This window comes from Lepus europaeus, chromosome X (assembly GCF_033115175.1).
Source record: "Lepus europaeus isolate LE1 chromosome X, mLepTim1.pri, whole genome shotgun sequence".
Taxonomy (NCBI): domain Eukaryota; kingdom Metazoa; phylum Chordata; class Mammalia; order Lagomorpha; family Leporidae; genus Lepus; species Lepus europaeus.
In genome coordinates this window covers 95,360,256-95,377,862 of record NC_084850.1, presented here as the reverse complement: position 1 = coordinate 95,377,862, position 17,607 = coordinate 95,360,256, and the positions used below count along the sequence as shown (strand labels likewise).

Sequence of the window (17,607 nt, the reverse complement as noted above, 5' to 3'; positions counted from 1 at the left end):
ATATAGGACTGCAAATGCAAAATGTGGGAGCAGACTATCCTGTTTGCAGTTTCCCTCCCTTCCTGTGTGTATAAATATGTAATATATATTATGTAATGTATAACAAATAATGACTATTATAGTTACGTGATTTATATTACATAAACATACATAGTACAGAGAAGCTTAAGATGAAGAGTTAATCCTCTGACCTGTAACTGCCTACCCTCTGTAACCCCTTCTAGAAGCAACACCTTACAAAACTTTAGGGCGTTTATACCAGAGGTCTGTGTACAGAATATAGAATGCATACGCCAGCCAGCAGTCCTTCAGTTACCAGTTCTCGACTTTATTTACTTTTTGATATGGTAAATAAGAAATATATTTCTCATGCTGTTTTAAGCAAGTGGGGAGATAGATGTGTGTGCTAAAATCTTCCATGAGTCCCTATTCCCTGTAATAAGGATAACTCATTGAGCAATTAGTAAGTGAAGACACAGTTATAACCGATTGGGCGTATTAATTCATTTAATTACAAGCTAGGCTACGGGGACTCAGCATAAAAAGCAGGAAGACAAAGAGTGCTCTGCCTTCCCGACAAAAAAATCCGTTATGGATAAACAGTAGTAAAAACCGGTAACTTGGACGCACCGAAATTGCAACTGTAGCCTTTAATTCTCTGTGGCAGACAAACACCGGGAGGAGAGTGAGGCAGGCAGTTCCACTTTTACAATGCCTGCAGGATGGCGGCGTCCAACGCAGCCGGCGGCGTCTGGAACAGAAAGGCCAACACACGTGACGCCGACAGAAGACACTCTGGCTTTCCCTCAACAGTCTCTATGGTATTCTTCCCAGCTCACCCGCCCCTTGGGTAGCGGCAGTCACGTGACAGACTGGGTTTACGGCAGGTGCCCACGTGATGCTGGCCTGCAGTCTGGTTGCTGCGGTGAGGTACCTGGGCTCCTGAAGGGCGGGCGGTTAGATAATAACCGCCGCCATCGGCGGATTCCCTCGGGCGGCCAAGCCACTGTTGCAAGGAGCGGGCCGACAGCTTAGTGCCTACGGCATGGGTCAGCTCTTTCTGCTGCCTCCGCCTTCGCGATCCCTACTTCTTTGCGGTGAAGTGACCTTTGGGTTTTGAGAGCTTGGGTCCTGAGGCCCAAACTTGGGACGAATCCCTAACCCACCACTCCTTTTCCCCCTAATCCTCTTTCTCTTCCTTTGCACCACTGAATCATTTGACCTTTGAGCTGGTCGTCTCGGCAGTGCCTTGAGGCCAATTTCGGGGCGGTAAAGGTAACCTTGGGGAAAGCGGCCCCCCAGTGGACAAAGGCGGAGGCAAGAATAGAGCAGGCCTAAGGGCCTCAAGCAATGAGAATAGGCAGTTAAGAGGCTGAACAAGAAAAAAGAATATTGCGGATTTAGAAGGGACTGGAAAGAACTTGTTGCAAGATGGAAGAATCTGATTCTGAGAAAAAGATGGAGAAAGAAAATTTGGGGCCGAGAATGGATCCTCCACTAGGGGAACAAGAAGGATCGCTAGAGTGGGTGAAGGGCATTATGTCAAATCTGGAAGGGGGATGTTTTACTTGATGAGAGTCTTGTTGTGAATTTGAACATCCCATCCCCCCATCCAATGATAAGTTGCTTCAATTTACCAATGAGGTTGATTGGCATCATGCTTTTGACCAAAGTCTAAACAGAAAAGCACACTGGTGCTAACTGGGCAGAAACAACCCTTGAGATTGAGCTGATAGCATTCCTTGTGTGGATGTGGGGGATGGAGGAGATGGGGGATGGTGGGGATGGTGGTGTTGGCCGGTGGTGGTGTTCTAATTGAGGAGGCAGTTCTGAATTGCTTTGGATTATCAATAAAGGATATTTGATATCACCATGTTGTAGATAAGAAGGCTAGGAAGAGAATTGGCATTTTGTGGTCAGAGACCAGTGGCTTAAGAGTGTTTTCTGTCAGTTTGCACCTGATTTTGAGACTTATATTATATGTGCTTTGATGAGTGAAATGGGGCTTGGAAGGACAGCCAAGGGGTGAAGATACTTCCAGATATTAAAAATGGACTGATTTCTTTTCTAACTAGCTGGCAGATTTGAATATGAAAATGTCATTTGATTTATTAAAACACCTGTATATAACACTTTGGTTAATTTTTAAGATTCTGAAAAATTCAATCTTCAAAAAAAAAAAGAATCCAGAATTTTAATGGCTGATTTGCATTCCTAAGTAAATCTTAGGAGCTACCTCATGGTCTTTTAATTAGTTAGGGAGCATAAAGCCAGTTTTATGATTAGGAAAATTAGGGACTTCACTGAAGTGAGGTCCTAAGCATAGCTATAATTAACTGTAGTCAACTGATGCTCTCTTGCATCTCCACATTTATTTGTATTTCTTCAGTTTCAGTTTCTAAGGCATGAAAACTCTATCTTTTACTTTTTATCTGCAGGTGGGTGCTACCAAACACAGCCATGAAGAAAAAGGTAAGATGTGTTAGGTACATCAAAAACATGAAGGTAAAGGTAAGAAGTTGCTATTCAGGAAATATGTGGTGTATATATACTCTCATTCCTGGACTACTCAGGAATCTTCTGGTTTCCCTGACTTTCATCTCCTTCTTTGCTATCAGATTTACTTTTCCTACTTTAAGAATTTGACTGTATCATTCATGTATTTAACAGTATATGATGTCCTTTAAAAGTCTTTTGTTGATTAAGCCATCTGCTATACCTATACACCCTATCAAAATCATACAGAATTTGTTCTCCAAATTTACAAATTAATCTGCACATTGTGCAAGCCATATACACAAAGGACACAGACCGTAGCCTATACATTTATTTTTAACTCAATTCAGATGTTGCCATGATAAGGTTTTTACATGAGTTCTCCAGAAGGAATTTAAAACTCCTTTTTTGCTTTCTATTTTTATTTTATTTTAATTTCAGGAATTTATTAATAAATTGGATTCTCAGAGTCACAGCAAATGTTTAATAACTACAACACAATTCTCATGTTAATGTGGTATTAATACAAAGAGAATAAATTCAATGTAGTAGAGATACAGTTCTGATAATGCAATGCTACATCCTCTCTCCCTCTGTCTCCCTTCCTTCCTTCACTCTTTCCTTCCCTTTCTATCTCTCTCTTTTATTTTTAATTTTTCAGATAACATTTTAAAATATTTATTTATTATTTATTATTATTTATTGAAAGGCAGTTATAGAGGAAGAGAGGGAGACACACACACACACACACAGAGCTTCTATCCAATGGTTCACTGCCCAGATAAATGCGATGGACGGACCTAGGCTGATCTGAAGCCAGGAGCTTCTTCCAGGTCTCCCACATGGGTGCAGGAGCCCAAGGACTTGGGTTATCTGTTGCTGCTTTCCCAGGAACTTTAGTAGGAAGTTGTATCAGAAGTTGAGCAGCCATGACTTGAACTGTTGCCCATATGGGATACTGGTGCTGCTGGAGGTGGCTTAACCCACTATACCACAGAACCAGCCCTATATATCATATTTTTAGTCAAAGGCTTGATGCTTTACCAAATAGGGTTCAAACAAGGAAATATAGGCAGGAATATAGGCAAGTGCTATAAACAATTGTAAAATAAAAAGATGAACATTTCAGTTATACATAATACATTTTTAAATTTTTTTTTATTTTATTTGAAAGATGCAGAGGAGAGACAGGCCCCAAAATAGCTGCAACAGCCAGGACTCAGCCATGCCAAAGCCAGGAGCCAGGAGTTTCGTCTGGGTCTCCCATGTGGGTGCAGGGGCCCAAGTATGGCCCTCTTCCACTGCTTTCCCAGGTGCATTAGCAGGAAGCTGGATTGGAAGTGGAACAGCCAATACTCTGATCAGCATGCATATGGGATGCCAGCATTGCATTTGGCAGCTTAACCTGCTACCCACACAACGCTGGCCCCAATACATTTTTAAATAATCACAGGTCATAGGGGCCGGTGCAGTGACACACTAGGTTAATCCTCTGCCTTCAGTGCCAGCATCCCATATGGGTGCCGGGTTCTAGTCCCAGTTGCTCCTCTTCCAGTCCAGCTCTCTGCTGTGGCCCGGGAGGGCAGTGGAGGATGGTCCAAGTGCTTGGGCCCCTGCACCCGCATGGGAGACCAGGAGGAAGCTCCTGGCTCCTGGTTTCGGATTACCATAGTTCCAACTGCTGCGGTCATTTGGGGAGTGAACCAATGGAAGAAAGACCTTTCTCTCTGTCTCTCTCTCCCACTGTCTGTAACTCTACCTGTCAAATAAAAAATCACAAGTCATTAAAAGTATAGTAGTAAATCATTCTTGAACATTGGTTTGACAGAGATATAAAACATAGTTTGACAAAAATATATTTGAAGCAATACTGTAACAGGCACTTCTTTTTTGTTTTTTTCTTTTTAAATTTTAGTTCTTACTATATGTGGGAAAACACAAGGTATTTGTATTCTTATAAAATTCCTTTTTTTATGCTCTTATGGTAGGTAGTATGCCCCATCTTGGCGTTGAGGCAGAATCACCAAGAGAACAGATCTGAAGCAAATTTCTTAACCCTTTTGAAGCTTCAGTTTCCTTATTTGTAGAATGATGATAATATTACTATCTCAAGGAGTTATTCTGAAGTTTAAATGAGTAAATATCTGCAGAGCTCTTAGATCATTAACTGACATGGTTAGTATGGGTAAGTCTTCCATTAAGCAATTGAGATAAGATCTTTATTTTTTTATAAAAATGTACTATTAGCCATAATTTCATCTAATAGCTAAGTTCTGTGATTCCAGTTTGCTAATGGAATGTTCTTGATGAGTCCATCTAAAGTTTATATGAACATGAATGCCTAAAAATACCCAGAAATTTCTACATGAATAAGAAGAAAAATCCGATTAATTAAATCATTGTCCAGTGTAATCATGTATCAAAACATCACATAGTGGACAATTACTATTTTTCAGTTAAAAACTTAAGGGACAAAAACAGTCGAAACAACTTTAGATTGGCTTTTCAGTAACATTTCCTTAGTGAGATAAAGTTATGTTGTTGAGTTACTAGATTACATCAAGCCTGAGTATAGTAATTTTCATGAGTATTTCTTATAGTTAGAAATTTTTATAAAATATCCCAGGAATAAATATATAATATATATCCTATTTGTTTGAGAAATAAAGCAATTGGAACTATAGTTCATAATTTTTAGATTTGAAAGGACTTTTAAAAGTCATTTAAAAGGCCATCTTTGTAGTGCAGTGGTTTAAGCCACTGCTTATGATGCTGGCATCCCATATCCGAGTGCTGGTTCCAGTTTCTGCTCCTCTGCTTCCAATCAAGCTTCCTGATAATGTGTCTGGGAAGCAGTTCTTGGACCCCTGCAGTCGATGTGGGAGACCATGATGGAATTTCTGGCTCCTGGCATTGGCCTGAACGAAACCTGGCTGTTGTGGGCATTTGGGTGTGAACCAGCAAATGAAAGATCACTCTCTGTCTCACTTTGCCTATGAAATAAACAAATAAATAAATAAATATTTTTAAAGGCCACTTTTCTTAGTTCACTTCTAGTGCAACAATATGCAGCATGGTTCATATGTATTTTTCTATGTTAAATGCTGATATTGACAAGAAGACTTTACTAACTTAAGGCCACCCTTTACACTGAACAGTTGTCATTGTTAAAAACTTTTGCTTTGACTGGTGCTGCAGCTCACTAGGCTAATCCTCCATCTGCAGCACCAGCACTCCAGGTTCTAGTCCCGGTTGCTCCTCTTCCAGTCCAGCTCTCTGCTGTGGCCCGGGAAGGCAGTGGAGGATGGCCCAAGTGCTTGGGCCCTGCACCCGCATGGGAGACCAGGAGGAAGCACCTGGCTACTGGCTTTGTATTGGCAAGGCGTGCCGGCCTTAGCAGCCATTTGGGGGGTGAACCAACGGAAGGAAGACCTTTCTCTCTCACTGTCTAACTCTACCTGTAAAAAAATAAAAAAAAAAAACTCTTGCTTTTGTTTTGATAGCTTGCTCATTATTTTGATGAAAATATTTTGATTGATTAATGTTAGGCACACAGAGGACTCTCTGATTTTCAAGTAGTTCAGGGTCTTATGAGAAACAGATCCACCAAAATGAGTTATCTGCAATGTATTATGATCTGCCTTGTAATGAAGTATTGTGGGGGTACAAACAAAAATGCACCTAAGTCCCCGTAGGGCATTGGAATGAGAGAAGCTTACGTTTAAAATTTCTTTTTTTTTAAAATTATTTGAAAGGCATGGAAGCAGAGATAGCAAAGGAGAGAGAGAGAAAGAGAGAGAGAGAGAAAGAGAAAGAGAGAGGGAGAGAGATCTTCCATCCATTGCTTCACTCCTGAAATGCCTTACCTGCCAGGGCCAGGTGAGATCAAAGCCAGGAACTGGAAACTCAGTCAGAGTCACCCACTTGGGTGGTAGAGATTCAACTGCCTGCTTCCCAGGATGCACCTTACCAGGAAATTCAAATGGAGAGCAGATTCAAGACTTGAGCCCAGGTACTCTGATATGGAATGTGGACTAGGTCAAATGCCTACCCCAGAGAAGCTTTCTGAACCAAGTCTTGAAAGATAAGTAGAAAGAAGCGAAGAGAATACAGCATTAAAACAGTCATAGAGACAGGACTCCCTGGAGACCTGAGAGTAATCAAAGGGGCTACAAGCAGTTTAGTGTGGCTTGATATTGAATGTTCCAGGCCTAGAGGGACAGGAGATCAGGACTAAGAAATAGAAAGGCTAGATCAAAGAGAGCCTACTATGTAGTTTAAGGACTTGATTCTGTAGGCCATGGGAAGCTTTGGAAAAGGACAAGGAGAGACAGACTAGTTAATGGAACAAGACTGTGGAAGTAAGTGGGAAGGATAAGATCAAGGGCACAGGTGGAAGGCTGACGAGCAGGAAAGAGCTTTCAACTGAAAATCAACTGAAATCCTCTGCTAGGTAGGTCATGGCAACAAATGTTAGGTTATGAGAACACAGGGTTTAGTTTCTTCCTCAAAATGGCATTTTTCTTAGTTCTAAATATATTAATAGTGCATATTAGTAATACAATGAATTAGTAATAAAACAAATTCACTGCAGTTGCGTAGCCCAGAGGATGTGTGGTCTTCCATAATCAAGTGCCTGGCCCCTGGAAATTTTGTGTGTTCAACAGTTTAGTTAATTACAAGTATTTGCACCAGGTTGTTGGTACTGTCATTTCAGTATAATATCAAATACAGGAGAAAATTAGTTCCCTTTAGACTTTATTTGCCCTTGATGGCTAACATTTTTCCTTCTGTTTTACCTTTTTGTCCTTAGGTGCTGTTGATGGGTAAAAGTGGGTCTGGTAAGACCAGCATGAGGTCTATTATCTTTGCAAATTATATTGCCAGAGACACACGTCGCCTTGGTGCAACAAGTAAGATGTTTTAGCTTTTTGTAAAGCCAGGTGATCTTAACTATTAATAATCTGCATAACACACTTGGTTGCTAGTTGCTTGGGGATGCGGAAGTTGAGGGATTTGTTTTGGAGCATGTTTCCCTTTTTGCATTCCTCTTCAGAGAGTTGTCACCTAATTCTGGTTACTAGTGCTTACTCTCTTGGGAAGATTCTTTCCTTTCTAAGTTGCTTACAAAGTAAAAGCCTTTTTCCAATTAATTGTTTATCTCAATATTTCTTGCATAAAGATAAAGACCCTTTGTTTGGTAGGGGGAGAGTGTTTTATACTGTTATTGTTCAAAGGAAAATTCATAGCTATTAACAAGCATAACAATAAAATCTCCTAAATTTGTTTTCTTTTTTTTAAAAAAAAAAGCAGTAGTTAGCCCTTGTCCTCAGTAAAGGTAGACTGACTATGGGTGTGGACATGAGGAGGGTTAATCTGATCATTTTGTGACTTCTCTTCCTGGGTCTTCATAGATGTTTTCATTGAAGCTTCAGCTCTGAGCTGGGAAATATGTTATTATCCTTTAGTGTTTGAATATTAGCTGATTCACTAGGCTGCCATGGCTGCCAAGACCATGAAACTAGGATCCTGGTAGACCCTTCCATTTCTGCACTGCAATGCCATAGCCAAGTACAGCATCCAAACATTTCTAGATTCTGTGTTGGTCTTTGGCTTCTGGGTGAGAAGGTATTACCCTATCTGGTCTTCAAATATTCCTAATCTGGTTTTCTTTCATTTTGTACACTTTTAAGAACAAATCACCCAATACTTTATAAGATGTCTCACTCTTGTTTTAAGGACAAAAAGTTTTTTTAGCAATGCATTGGGTTCCAGACCCTAGGATACAGAAGAGAGGGAAACATCATTTTTGTTCTCATGGTACTTGGAATGTGGTATGGACTCTCATAATTTAGGCAGTTTTGATAATTAGAAAACCATTTCTTAGGTAGAGCTCTGAATTCATTTCTCTTTAATTTTTGTTAGCTAGTTTTGTTTTTGTTCTCTGAAATCTCTACAAAATACTAGAGGATGATTAACATTTCAATTTATCCAAGCCATCCCTTGCTTCCCAAATCTTGTCTTCCTTAAGTTAAACATTTCAAATTCCTCTGCTTATCCCTCATTTGATGTAGTTTTGAAGCATCTTTAAGAACTTACTCAAATGTGCCTACATTTTTATTGAAGTTCTGAGATTAAATGCAGATGCGGTCTTCATCAGGGTAGAGTGGGCCTGTTGCATCTCTTATTCTAGACATTACATTGCTGTTAGCATAGAATAACCTTCACTCTCCTATTTTAGAGTTATCTTCATTATATTGAATCATACTAAAAACCCAGTTAACCCAATTCCATTTCATATATATTGTTATTTTTTTTGACAGTCAGAGTTAGACAGTGAGAGAGACAGAGATAAAAGTCTTCCTTCTGTTGGTTCACCCCCAAAATGGCTGCTAAGGCCAGCACGCTGTGCCAATCCAAAGCCAGGCGCTTCCTCCTGGTCTCCCATGCAGATGCAGGGCCCAAACACTTGGGCCATCCTCCACTGCCTTCCCGGGCCACAGCAGAGAGCTGGACTGGAAAAAGAGCAACCGGGACAGAATCCGGTGCCCCAACCGGGACTAGAACCTGGAGTGCTTGTGCCGCAGATGGAGGATTAGCCTAGTGAGCCATGGCGCTGGCCCATATGTATTGTTATTAAAACATAAAGCCATCTACTTTTTGAGCAGTTGATATCAGGAATCAAAGAATAAATTTTTATTTCTCTTAAGTTGATCAAATTTTTTTTAGCCGATGATCTGTTGCTGTACCTGGTATTTGTTAATTATGAAATCCAGGATAAATCACACTATCTTTGAACCTCAGTTTGTTTATTGAAAAAAGGTGGAATCTTGTTTTCATCTTAGCTGTTTGGTGTTTCATCTGATGTCTTAGCTATCCTTCCTAGCTCTGGGCTAAGTATCTGTGATAAGTACGTCATCTAATTTTCATCTAAGATATCGGCCAAATATTTTGGTCAACATAGTATTCTATGGCTTGTCATGTCACTAGAGTTAATATCTTTGACGCCAGCCTCTGGAAAGTTTATCTGTCCAGATTTTTCTCCGTCTTGATTTGCTAAGATTTTAAAAATTCTCTCTTCTTCCAAGTTAACTATCTGTGCCTACCATCTGTACGGTTTCAGAAGATTGGAGTTAGCTAAGGTTTACCAAACAACTGTTCCTTTCCAAGTATGCTGTTGTATTTGCTTTGGTCCTAACGTTAACTTAATTTTATTAGATGATGAAAGTATGACTTAGAAGTTAATCTCATTCAACTAGTAAACTTTAGAGTTTGAGTGTCAGCCTATGCTCACACCTATATAGATTACCTAGTCTAACAATTTCTGGCAGATGTCTTGTTTTGTATTTTAAATTTTGTACACTTTGTTCTAGCACCTTTTTCTAGTCCAAATGAGGTTTCTGTTTGTAGCTGATCAGCAGAGTTGATTTATTTCTCTGAGTTTTGTGACTAAATAGTCTTGCAACCAAAATGTCAGAACTATTCAAACAGCTTAAAATAGTTTTGACATAATCAAGTGTCATAATCATTTGCAGAATGTTGTAAATTATATGAAACTGTACATTAAAGCAGGCTATTTATTCAACAACTACTTTTTTCAAGATTCTAGTATAATAGGCTCTGTCGATGGGACAGGGCTTTTTCTCTTAAGAATATCTTAAGTGGTATCTTTATTGATAATACTTTTTTAGTTATTACTGTACCTTGTTAAAGGTAGTAAAAGTATACTAAAAAACTTATGTTGGCCTTAATGCTTTAGTGTACCATTAGCTGATTTGTCATTGCTGATAAAAGGTCTGAGTTCTATTGCTAAACTTATATAGACCAGTTCAAAATCCATATAAACATTGCTTTTTCCTTGAATTTCCTTTTTATACAGTTGCTGATTTTCTTTAAAAGTAGTAAAAGAGTACTTCTTATAAAATATTACATTGACTTTAATGTTTTAGTGTTTTCCTAGTTTGTCGTTGCTGGAAAAAGTCCAGTTTTATTTTGTTAACCTTGGAGCCTACTGTGGTTTGAAATTTGAAGAATGTGGAATGGTGATATTAACTTATTAGGGGACTGTTAAAATGTGTATGTCAGAATAGCAAATTTGTCAATTAAAATGTGATTCTGATGTATTTTAGTTGCAAACACTGTTGACGCCTCTAAGACTTCCTACCTTCTCAAAACTCTCTGTTCCCTTGGCTTTTATTTAATATTCTGTTATCCTGGCTTTCTTCCTTGATGTTTAACATCCCTTCCCTGCATTTTTTTTAAAGCTTCATCACAGTATTTTCTTCTTTCTGCCCCTTAAGTGTATATGATTTCCCTAAAGCTCTGTTCTTGGTTCTTTTCAGTTGCCCTTATGACTACAGGGCAGGAAGACCAAAAGAACTAGAGGCCCAAGGGACTGCAGGGGAAGCAGGAAATGGGAGTTATATCAGAAAGTGCTTAGTCAGGTTAGGTAGTTTGAAGTGAGGGTAAAGCACAGACCCTAGAGAATTTTAAACAGAAATGTAATGTGGTCTGATTTATATTTTATTATTTTTAATTTTCAATGTTAATTATAAAAGTAATACAAAAAATTCAACATTTCATAAGTTTAGACAGTCTATTCCTTCTCTCATTCTTAGGCCTACTTCTTGTGGAGAACCACAATTAGTAGTTTTGAGGTTATCTTTTTGGCGTTTTCTCTTCTATATATATGTATATATATATATATATATGTATTTATATATAGTCATGTTTATAGAGAGAGCTGTGGGTTTTTTTTCTCCCTTTCTATAGAATAATGAAATAAAAACCTGCATTTTGAAAATATTACCATATCTGTAATATGGATGATAGATTGGAGGGAGACAAGTGTAGAAATAGATTGATCAGTCAGGATACTATTTTAATAGACTAGATAAAAAAATGCCAGGAGCTTGATTTGGGTTACAGTGGTGGTACTATTACGATGAGAAGCCAATGGAGTTGTGATATATTTAAGAGATAGAATCAATAGAATTAACGGGTAGATTTAGAAAATGGGGGGAATGGATTGAAGGATGAAACTCAGGTTTTGGCTTAGGAAACTGGTTAAATTCACTAAAATGGAGAAGCTTGAAAGAAAGAAAAAAGAGATTGTGAGTTACGTTTGGATACAGTGAGTTTTGCTTTTGTTTAACTCTTGTTTGTTATGTGGAGATATACAATACATGAGTTGAAAAGATAGGAGAGAAATTTATACTAGAGATACCTATTTTTGAGTTATCAGTCTCCAGATAGTAAATAAAATAATGTGACTATATTAGCTTGCTTTGGGGCAGAAAACAGATGAGAAGATGACCAAGGATGGAGTCTTGAAGAACATTTAAGAGACAGAAAGAAGAATAGGAGCTTGTGAGGGAGGATCTTCCTAAGAGCTCATAGATATGATATCAGAGACCAAGAGAAGAGAAATTTTTGAGAAGAGAGTAGTCAACAGTGTCATGCTGCAGAGAGTAAGACAAAGACTAAAAATAAAAAGTTCACTGGATTTGGTAATGGGGCCATTGGTCCCTTGATGAAAACTATTTCCATGATATGGGAGTAGAAACCAGATTTCTATTCCATGTGCCCCATATTTACACAGTCACTGAATCCTGTCACTTCTTTTGTTATTGTCTTTCCCTTTCTCAGTAGCACTTCTTTCCATTTTTTTTTAGTACTAGACCGTATACATAGTCTTCAAATTAATAGCAGTTTGAGCACCTACTCTCTCGTAGACTCTGTTGGAAATACAAAGACATGTAAGATTTGATTCCTTTTCCAAGGAGGGGGAAGTAAAGGGGAGAAGGGAAGTAGTTTGGGCACCTACTACGTGCCAGGCACTTTATATATGATAGATAATTCATTGAGTCCTCACAGTAATCCTGTGAGGTCAATACTATGCCCCTCCTTTCTTTTTTAATAGAAGGAAAAACTGATACTTGTAGCTCAAGTGATTTGCCCTAGGTTACCCAGAGAGGTAGAGCTGGTATTTGAACTCAGATTCTTTGATTCCAAAGCCTATACATTTTTAATAATGCTTTGCTACATGTGATCTAGTTTATGAGAAGATAAAATTGCACAAAAGTTAGATGGCAGTTAATTTAAGCAACAGCTTTAAGATAGAAAAAAAGTCACTGTGTAACTATCATATAAATTACATAGATAGTAATTGCTAGACTTTGAGAAATTTTCTGGCTAAACATTTTCACTATTCCTCCTTGGGATTTTTAGTGCCTGGCAGAGAGTAGATGCTTAATAAATGTTTGAATGATTAGAGGGAGAAATTATGGTAAGTGGATATAGCCAAGCAGGGCTTTTAAGAGGAGGTGGGATTTAGGCTGGGTATTAAAACATGAATGTAACTTTGAAAGAAAGATGGGGAGGGCTTTCCAGGCAGATACGAAATAGGCAAGTACAGGATGGGATTGGGGGTGTAGTGTAAGGCAGAGGTCGCAAACAAGCAGAATGTATGGTCGATAAGGCCTGTAAATATAATTTGGCCTGTTGTAGTGTTTTAGAAAAATTGGCATTAGTTATAAATATGTAAATGTTTCTATAAAAATCTAATTTCCCACTATTACTGAAAAAAATTTAAAGATCTGTCTATTCTGAGCCCACATTCCTTCATGACAAACAAGCCAAAGTTGAGTAGCTGCTGTCCATTCCACTGTCACATTGAGTGGCTATTTACCTTTCATATGTGGCCAACTTTGCTTGTGTATAAGTTTACTGACCAGGCCTCACTTAGCAAGTTTGCGATCCCTGATGTGAGGTATGTTGGGAGTTGGGGAGGTAGTGCGGTTTGGGGGGACTGTGAATAAACCAACTTGGGCTGGAGTGAAAGGTTTTATTTAATTGAATCATTGGGGGAATATATAGTTAGATTGGAAGCCAAATTGTGAATGACCTTGAATAGCCCCCAAAAAGGAATGGAAGAGCCATTTTAAATGTATTGAATGGGGAGTGACATGTTCAAAGTAGTGTTAAGAAGATGAACCTGACAGGAACCTATAAGATGAAGTAAAATGAATAAGGCTTTCTGGTGGGAGGTCAGTTAGGGAGCTATTTCAATAGTGTAGGCATGAGATAAGGGCCTCCCTTAATGTTAGTAGTGGGTTGCAGAATAAATAACAGAATTGAGAGAGAATACAAAGGACTAGCAATGAATTGAATATGGACAGAGGAGTCAATAAATGGGAAAGTGTAGGGTCATTAAGTAAAAAAGAAATCAACAGTGGGAATTTGGTTATGATTTATGTACATTCTGTGTTTGGTTTTTGTTAGTGTTGTTTGTATATTTATTTATTTATTGTGTGAGAAGTTGATATGGGCAGGTGGGGCAGGAAAGATCTGTTAAGTATATATGTCATTGTCTTACATGTTGAAATTTTAACATTAGTATTATAATTGGAGATTGTTTCTGCTCTAAGTACTAAACTACTAAAAAGTAAAATGACTTACATGAGAGCTAGTTCTGTAACTCAGCATAGTTTAATTGCTCACCATGCCACTAAACCACACTTTCAAGCTGAAAATTACCTTCTTGTAGCTTTGAGCATTTCACTCCACTTTGGTCCTTCTAAATTCCGTGGGTCAGTGCTTTGCTTAATTTTAATTTCACCTTGCATGCTACAATTACTAGATTTGTTATGTTTGTTTTCCAGTTGATGTAGAACATTCTCATGTTCGATTTCTGGGAAACCTGGTTTTGAACCTGTGGGATTGTGGTGGGTAAGTACCGTCTGCTTACTTGTTTGGGAAGCTGATGGCACTAATCATGGCATCCAGCAAAATCAGTATACACCTAGAGTAATAGGTGTCATTTTTAATAGGTACATTGGATAGAAATTACCAAATATTTGTCAGTTAAAGGTCTCTTACTTTTAAGTAATAGTGAAAATGCCTCTATATGTAATAAATTTAAGTAGCACTACCACAAGCACAATCTAGATATCTGTAGTATGGGATAGATTATCCCCTCTTTTGCAGAGATATAATTAGATTTCTGTCTCACGTGATCTGAAGCCTTTGCCAAGGTTTTCATACCATCCTGCTTTGTTCTTAGTTATTTCAATAACTATCTCCAGGTCATCTCAGCACTGTGGAGCAGATCCTAAGAACATATTTTCTGCTCAATTATCCATTGTTGAAAGAGTAGGAGATAGTCCCTCCTCTCATCACCAAGGCACTCACCAAAAATACCATCAGCAGTGCACACTCACTATGCTTACTTCAAAGGTACTTCAAAAAACTTGTGGAAAATAGAATCAAAAATATTTATTTTGTTTAAATATGTTGAACTCTGTGAGTAGTTTTTTTCCATAATACACATTTCCAGAAATTTTTTGAAGACTCCACATTTGCCAGTGTTGCTCTCTACCCTGTGCTGTAGGAGTATATGTAGTGCATAGTGGTTAGGAGAATAGGCACTAGTGTTAGACTGGAGTTTTTATTTCAGCTGTGTCGGCTGTCTTGTCTTGGATAGATCATTTAAATTCTACAAGCTATAGTTTCTTTATCTGTAGAGTAAGGATAGTAATGGTACCAACTCATTACACAACGCCCTCTGTATGTGATAGATTTAGGTATTACTACTTAATGAATATTTGTTCAATATGAATATTTACTGAAATAATAATACAGTAGCCAAAAAATTGTCTATTAACATGATTCCATTCTTGCTAGCAGATGAGTCACTTAATGGCTAGAGTCTACCTGCTCTCCATGCAAATCCTTCCTCATTATCATGACTTCTAATTCTCTAACCTGTATCAAGAGACTCTTCTAAGTATCTTGAATTTTGGCAGTAAAATATCAACTTCATTTTCATACACAGTGCAGCTGTAGTCCAGGGAGATTTCTATTCTCCCAAGGTCACACAACTAATCAATAGTAAAATACAGGACTCAAAAGTAGGTTAATAATCTTTCCAAACTCTACAGTGCTACTGTTTTCTGCTAACTAGCTGGTTATTGAGGACTTGGGAAGCAACACATAGCCTAAGGAGCAAAGAGCAGCATTCTGCTTAGAAGTTAGCCTTGGAGTCATTTTCATATAGAATATGTAGTCAAAAAATGTTGATTGTTAACCTAACACTGTAAAAGATGAAAAACAATGGGAAACAGTAACAGATTTGTTCTCTACCTTCATGAAACTTGCTGTCTAGGGAAGTAAATGTCATTAATTAAACACACAGGCACGTATAGTATCACACTTGTAGTAAATGTTGGAAATAAGAGGGCTGTATTGGCATAAGAGCCTATAGTGAGTAGGTCAGCACAAGTCAAAGAGGTCAGAGGTGGTTTCTGTGAGGTAATAGAGACTGAACTGAAATCTGAAGAGACAAGCAGAAGTTAATTGGATGAAGAGGTAAGAAGGTAACATTTGAGACAAAAGAGACTGAATATATAAAGGCCCCATGGTGGATAAACAATGCAACTCTTGAAGAACTGAGAGAAGGCCAGTATATTTAGAACACAAGAAGAGGGGCAGAGGGTAGCACAACTTGTGGCTCAATAGGAAAGGTAAGGCCAGACCTATTTGCTATTATTTTCCCTTTAAGTTGAAGTCATAGATTATCTTTTGCTTTAATCAGGCCAACAAAAAAACATCATAAGTAGAAGTGATTGAACTGAGGACTTGCTTACTATCAAGATTTTTTTCCTACTAGACAAGACAGCTTCATGGAAAATTATTTTACTAGCCAAAGGGACAACATCTTCCGAAATGTGGAGGTTCTGATTTATGTCTTTGATGTGGAGAGCCGTGAACTGGAAAAGGATATGCACTATTACCAATCATGCCTGGAAGCTATTCTGCAGAACTCTCCAGATGCCAAAATCTTTTGCTTGGTACACAAAATGGATCTGGTACAAGAGGATCAACGGGACCTGGTAGGAAGCAGAAAAGGCACTGTCAAATGATTGACATGCTTTAAAAACTTTTTATGTGGAGATGTAGCTAAATTTGTGCCATTCTTTTCAGGAAAAAAAAAATTCCATGGAGTTCTTATACTTCTCTTAAAAAAAAACACACTTAAAGACATTTTTCTCAGTATGAATGATTACCTTATTGTTTTCTAAATGTCCACATAAATGTCCTCAAAGATACATTAATATCTTTAAATAATTCTAAAATTAATTTTCAAAAATATATCCTTTATTTCATTAAATATTTAGATATGGAAATTTTAAAGTAAATTGGTTAAATTGCCTCCCTAAATATCAATTTAAGCCAAGACAGATATTTTCCTCCATGTGTGTATATTAGTCAGGCTTCTCTAGAGCAACAGAACCAGTCATGTATGTGTGTGTGCACGTGTGTGCACATGTGTGTGTTGTATGTGTGTAGAGAAAGAGAGAGCAACACATATACACACACATACATACACACACACAAAGGAGGTAATTATTTTTAGAAACTCTTAGAGCCAGTCGTAGAAGCTGGCAAGTCTGAAATCTTTAGGACAGGCAGACAGGCTGGAGACACAGGAAAAAGTTGATGTTGTAGCATGGAGCAGAATGTAATCTGGAGGGCAGCATCCCCTCTTCCTCAGGAAGTCAGTCTTTTAAAACCTCAACTGTTTGGATAAGACTCACCCACGTTATGGAGTGTACTCTGCTTTACCCAAAGTCTACTGGATTAAATATTAATCTCATCTGAACAATACCTTTACAGCAACATCTGGATTATTGTCTGACAAAATGTCTGTGTAGTATAGCTTAGTCAAGTTAACATATAAAAACAACCATTATATTCTACCTTTATCAACTTGGAATGCATATAGGACTTCTGATGTCATACCTAACCTCCAAGTGAAGATTATAACAAGGTCATACTTCCCCTTATGATGCAGCTATCTTAAATCCAACCAAAAATGCAATAACCATTTTCACAGAAGAGTGCTAAGTCCTTGGGTAGTGTTTATTCTTCCCCTTGCTATTTGGTAACTTAAATATTGCAGTGTAAAGTTAATATTACTTAAATACTATGATATAAAGTCTTTATATCTTACATTCCTGATAAAAGGATAATGGAGGTATATGTATGTGTGTGTGTGTACACATACATACATATATACATTGAATACACATATTCATAACAAAATAAATA

The 17,607-nt window shown here is 38.0% G+C and overlaps 1 protein-coding gene across 10 annotated transcripts in view; it reads left to right on the top strand.

The window, feature by feature from the left end:
- The first annotated feature begins 862 nt into the window (after positions 1-862).
- Positions 863-17,607, top strand: part of RRAGB (Ras related GTP binding B) — a 103,977-nt gene continuing 87,232 nt past the window's right edge. For 5 of the 10 annotated variants that reach the window (XR_009865034.1, XM_062183676.1, XM_062183675.1 and 2 more), the window contains exons 1-5: positions 897-1,523; positions 2,439-2,472; positions 7,310-7,409; positions 14,160-14,226; positions 16,166-16,388. Coding sequence is in view for 9 of the 10 variants with exons in the window: in XM_062183676.1 (XP_062039660.1) it covers positions 1,432-1,523; positions 2,439-2,472; positions 7,310-7,409; positions 14,160-14,226; positions 16,166-16,388 (516 nt within the window). In the remaining variant the exon portion in view is untranslated. Of the gene's footprint in view, positions 1,524-2,438; positions 2,473-7,309; positions 7,410-12,170; positions 12,255-14,159; positions 14,227-16,165; positions 16,389-17,607 lie in introns of all 10 variants that reach the window. The other 5 variants (XM_062183680.1, XM_062183673.1, XM_062183679.1 and 2 more) reach the window with 5 other exon arrangements.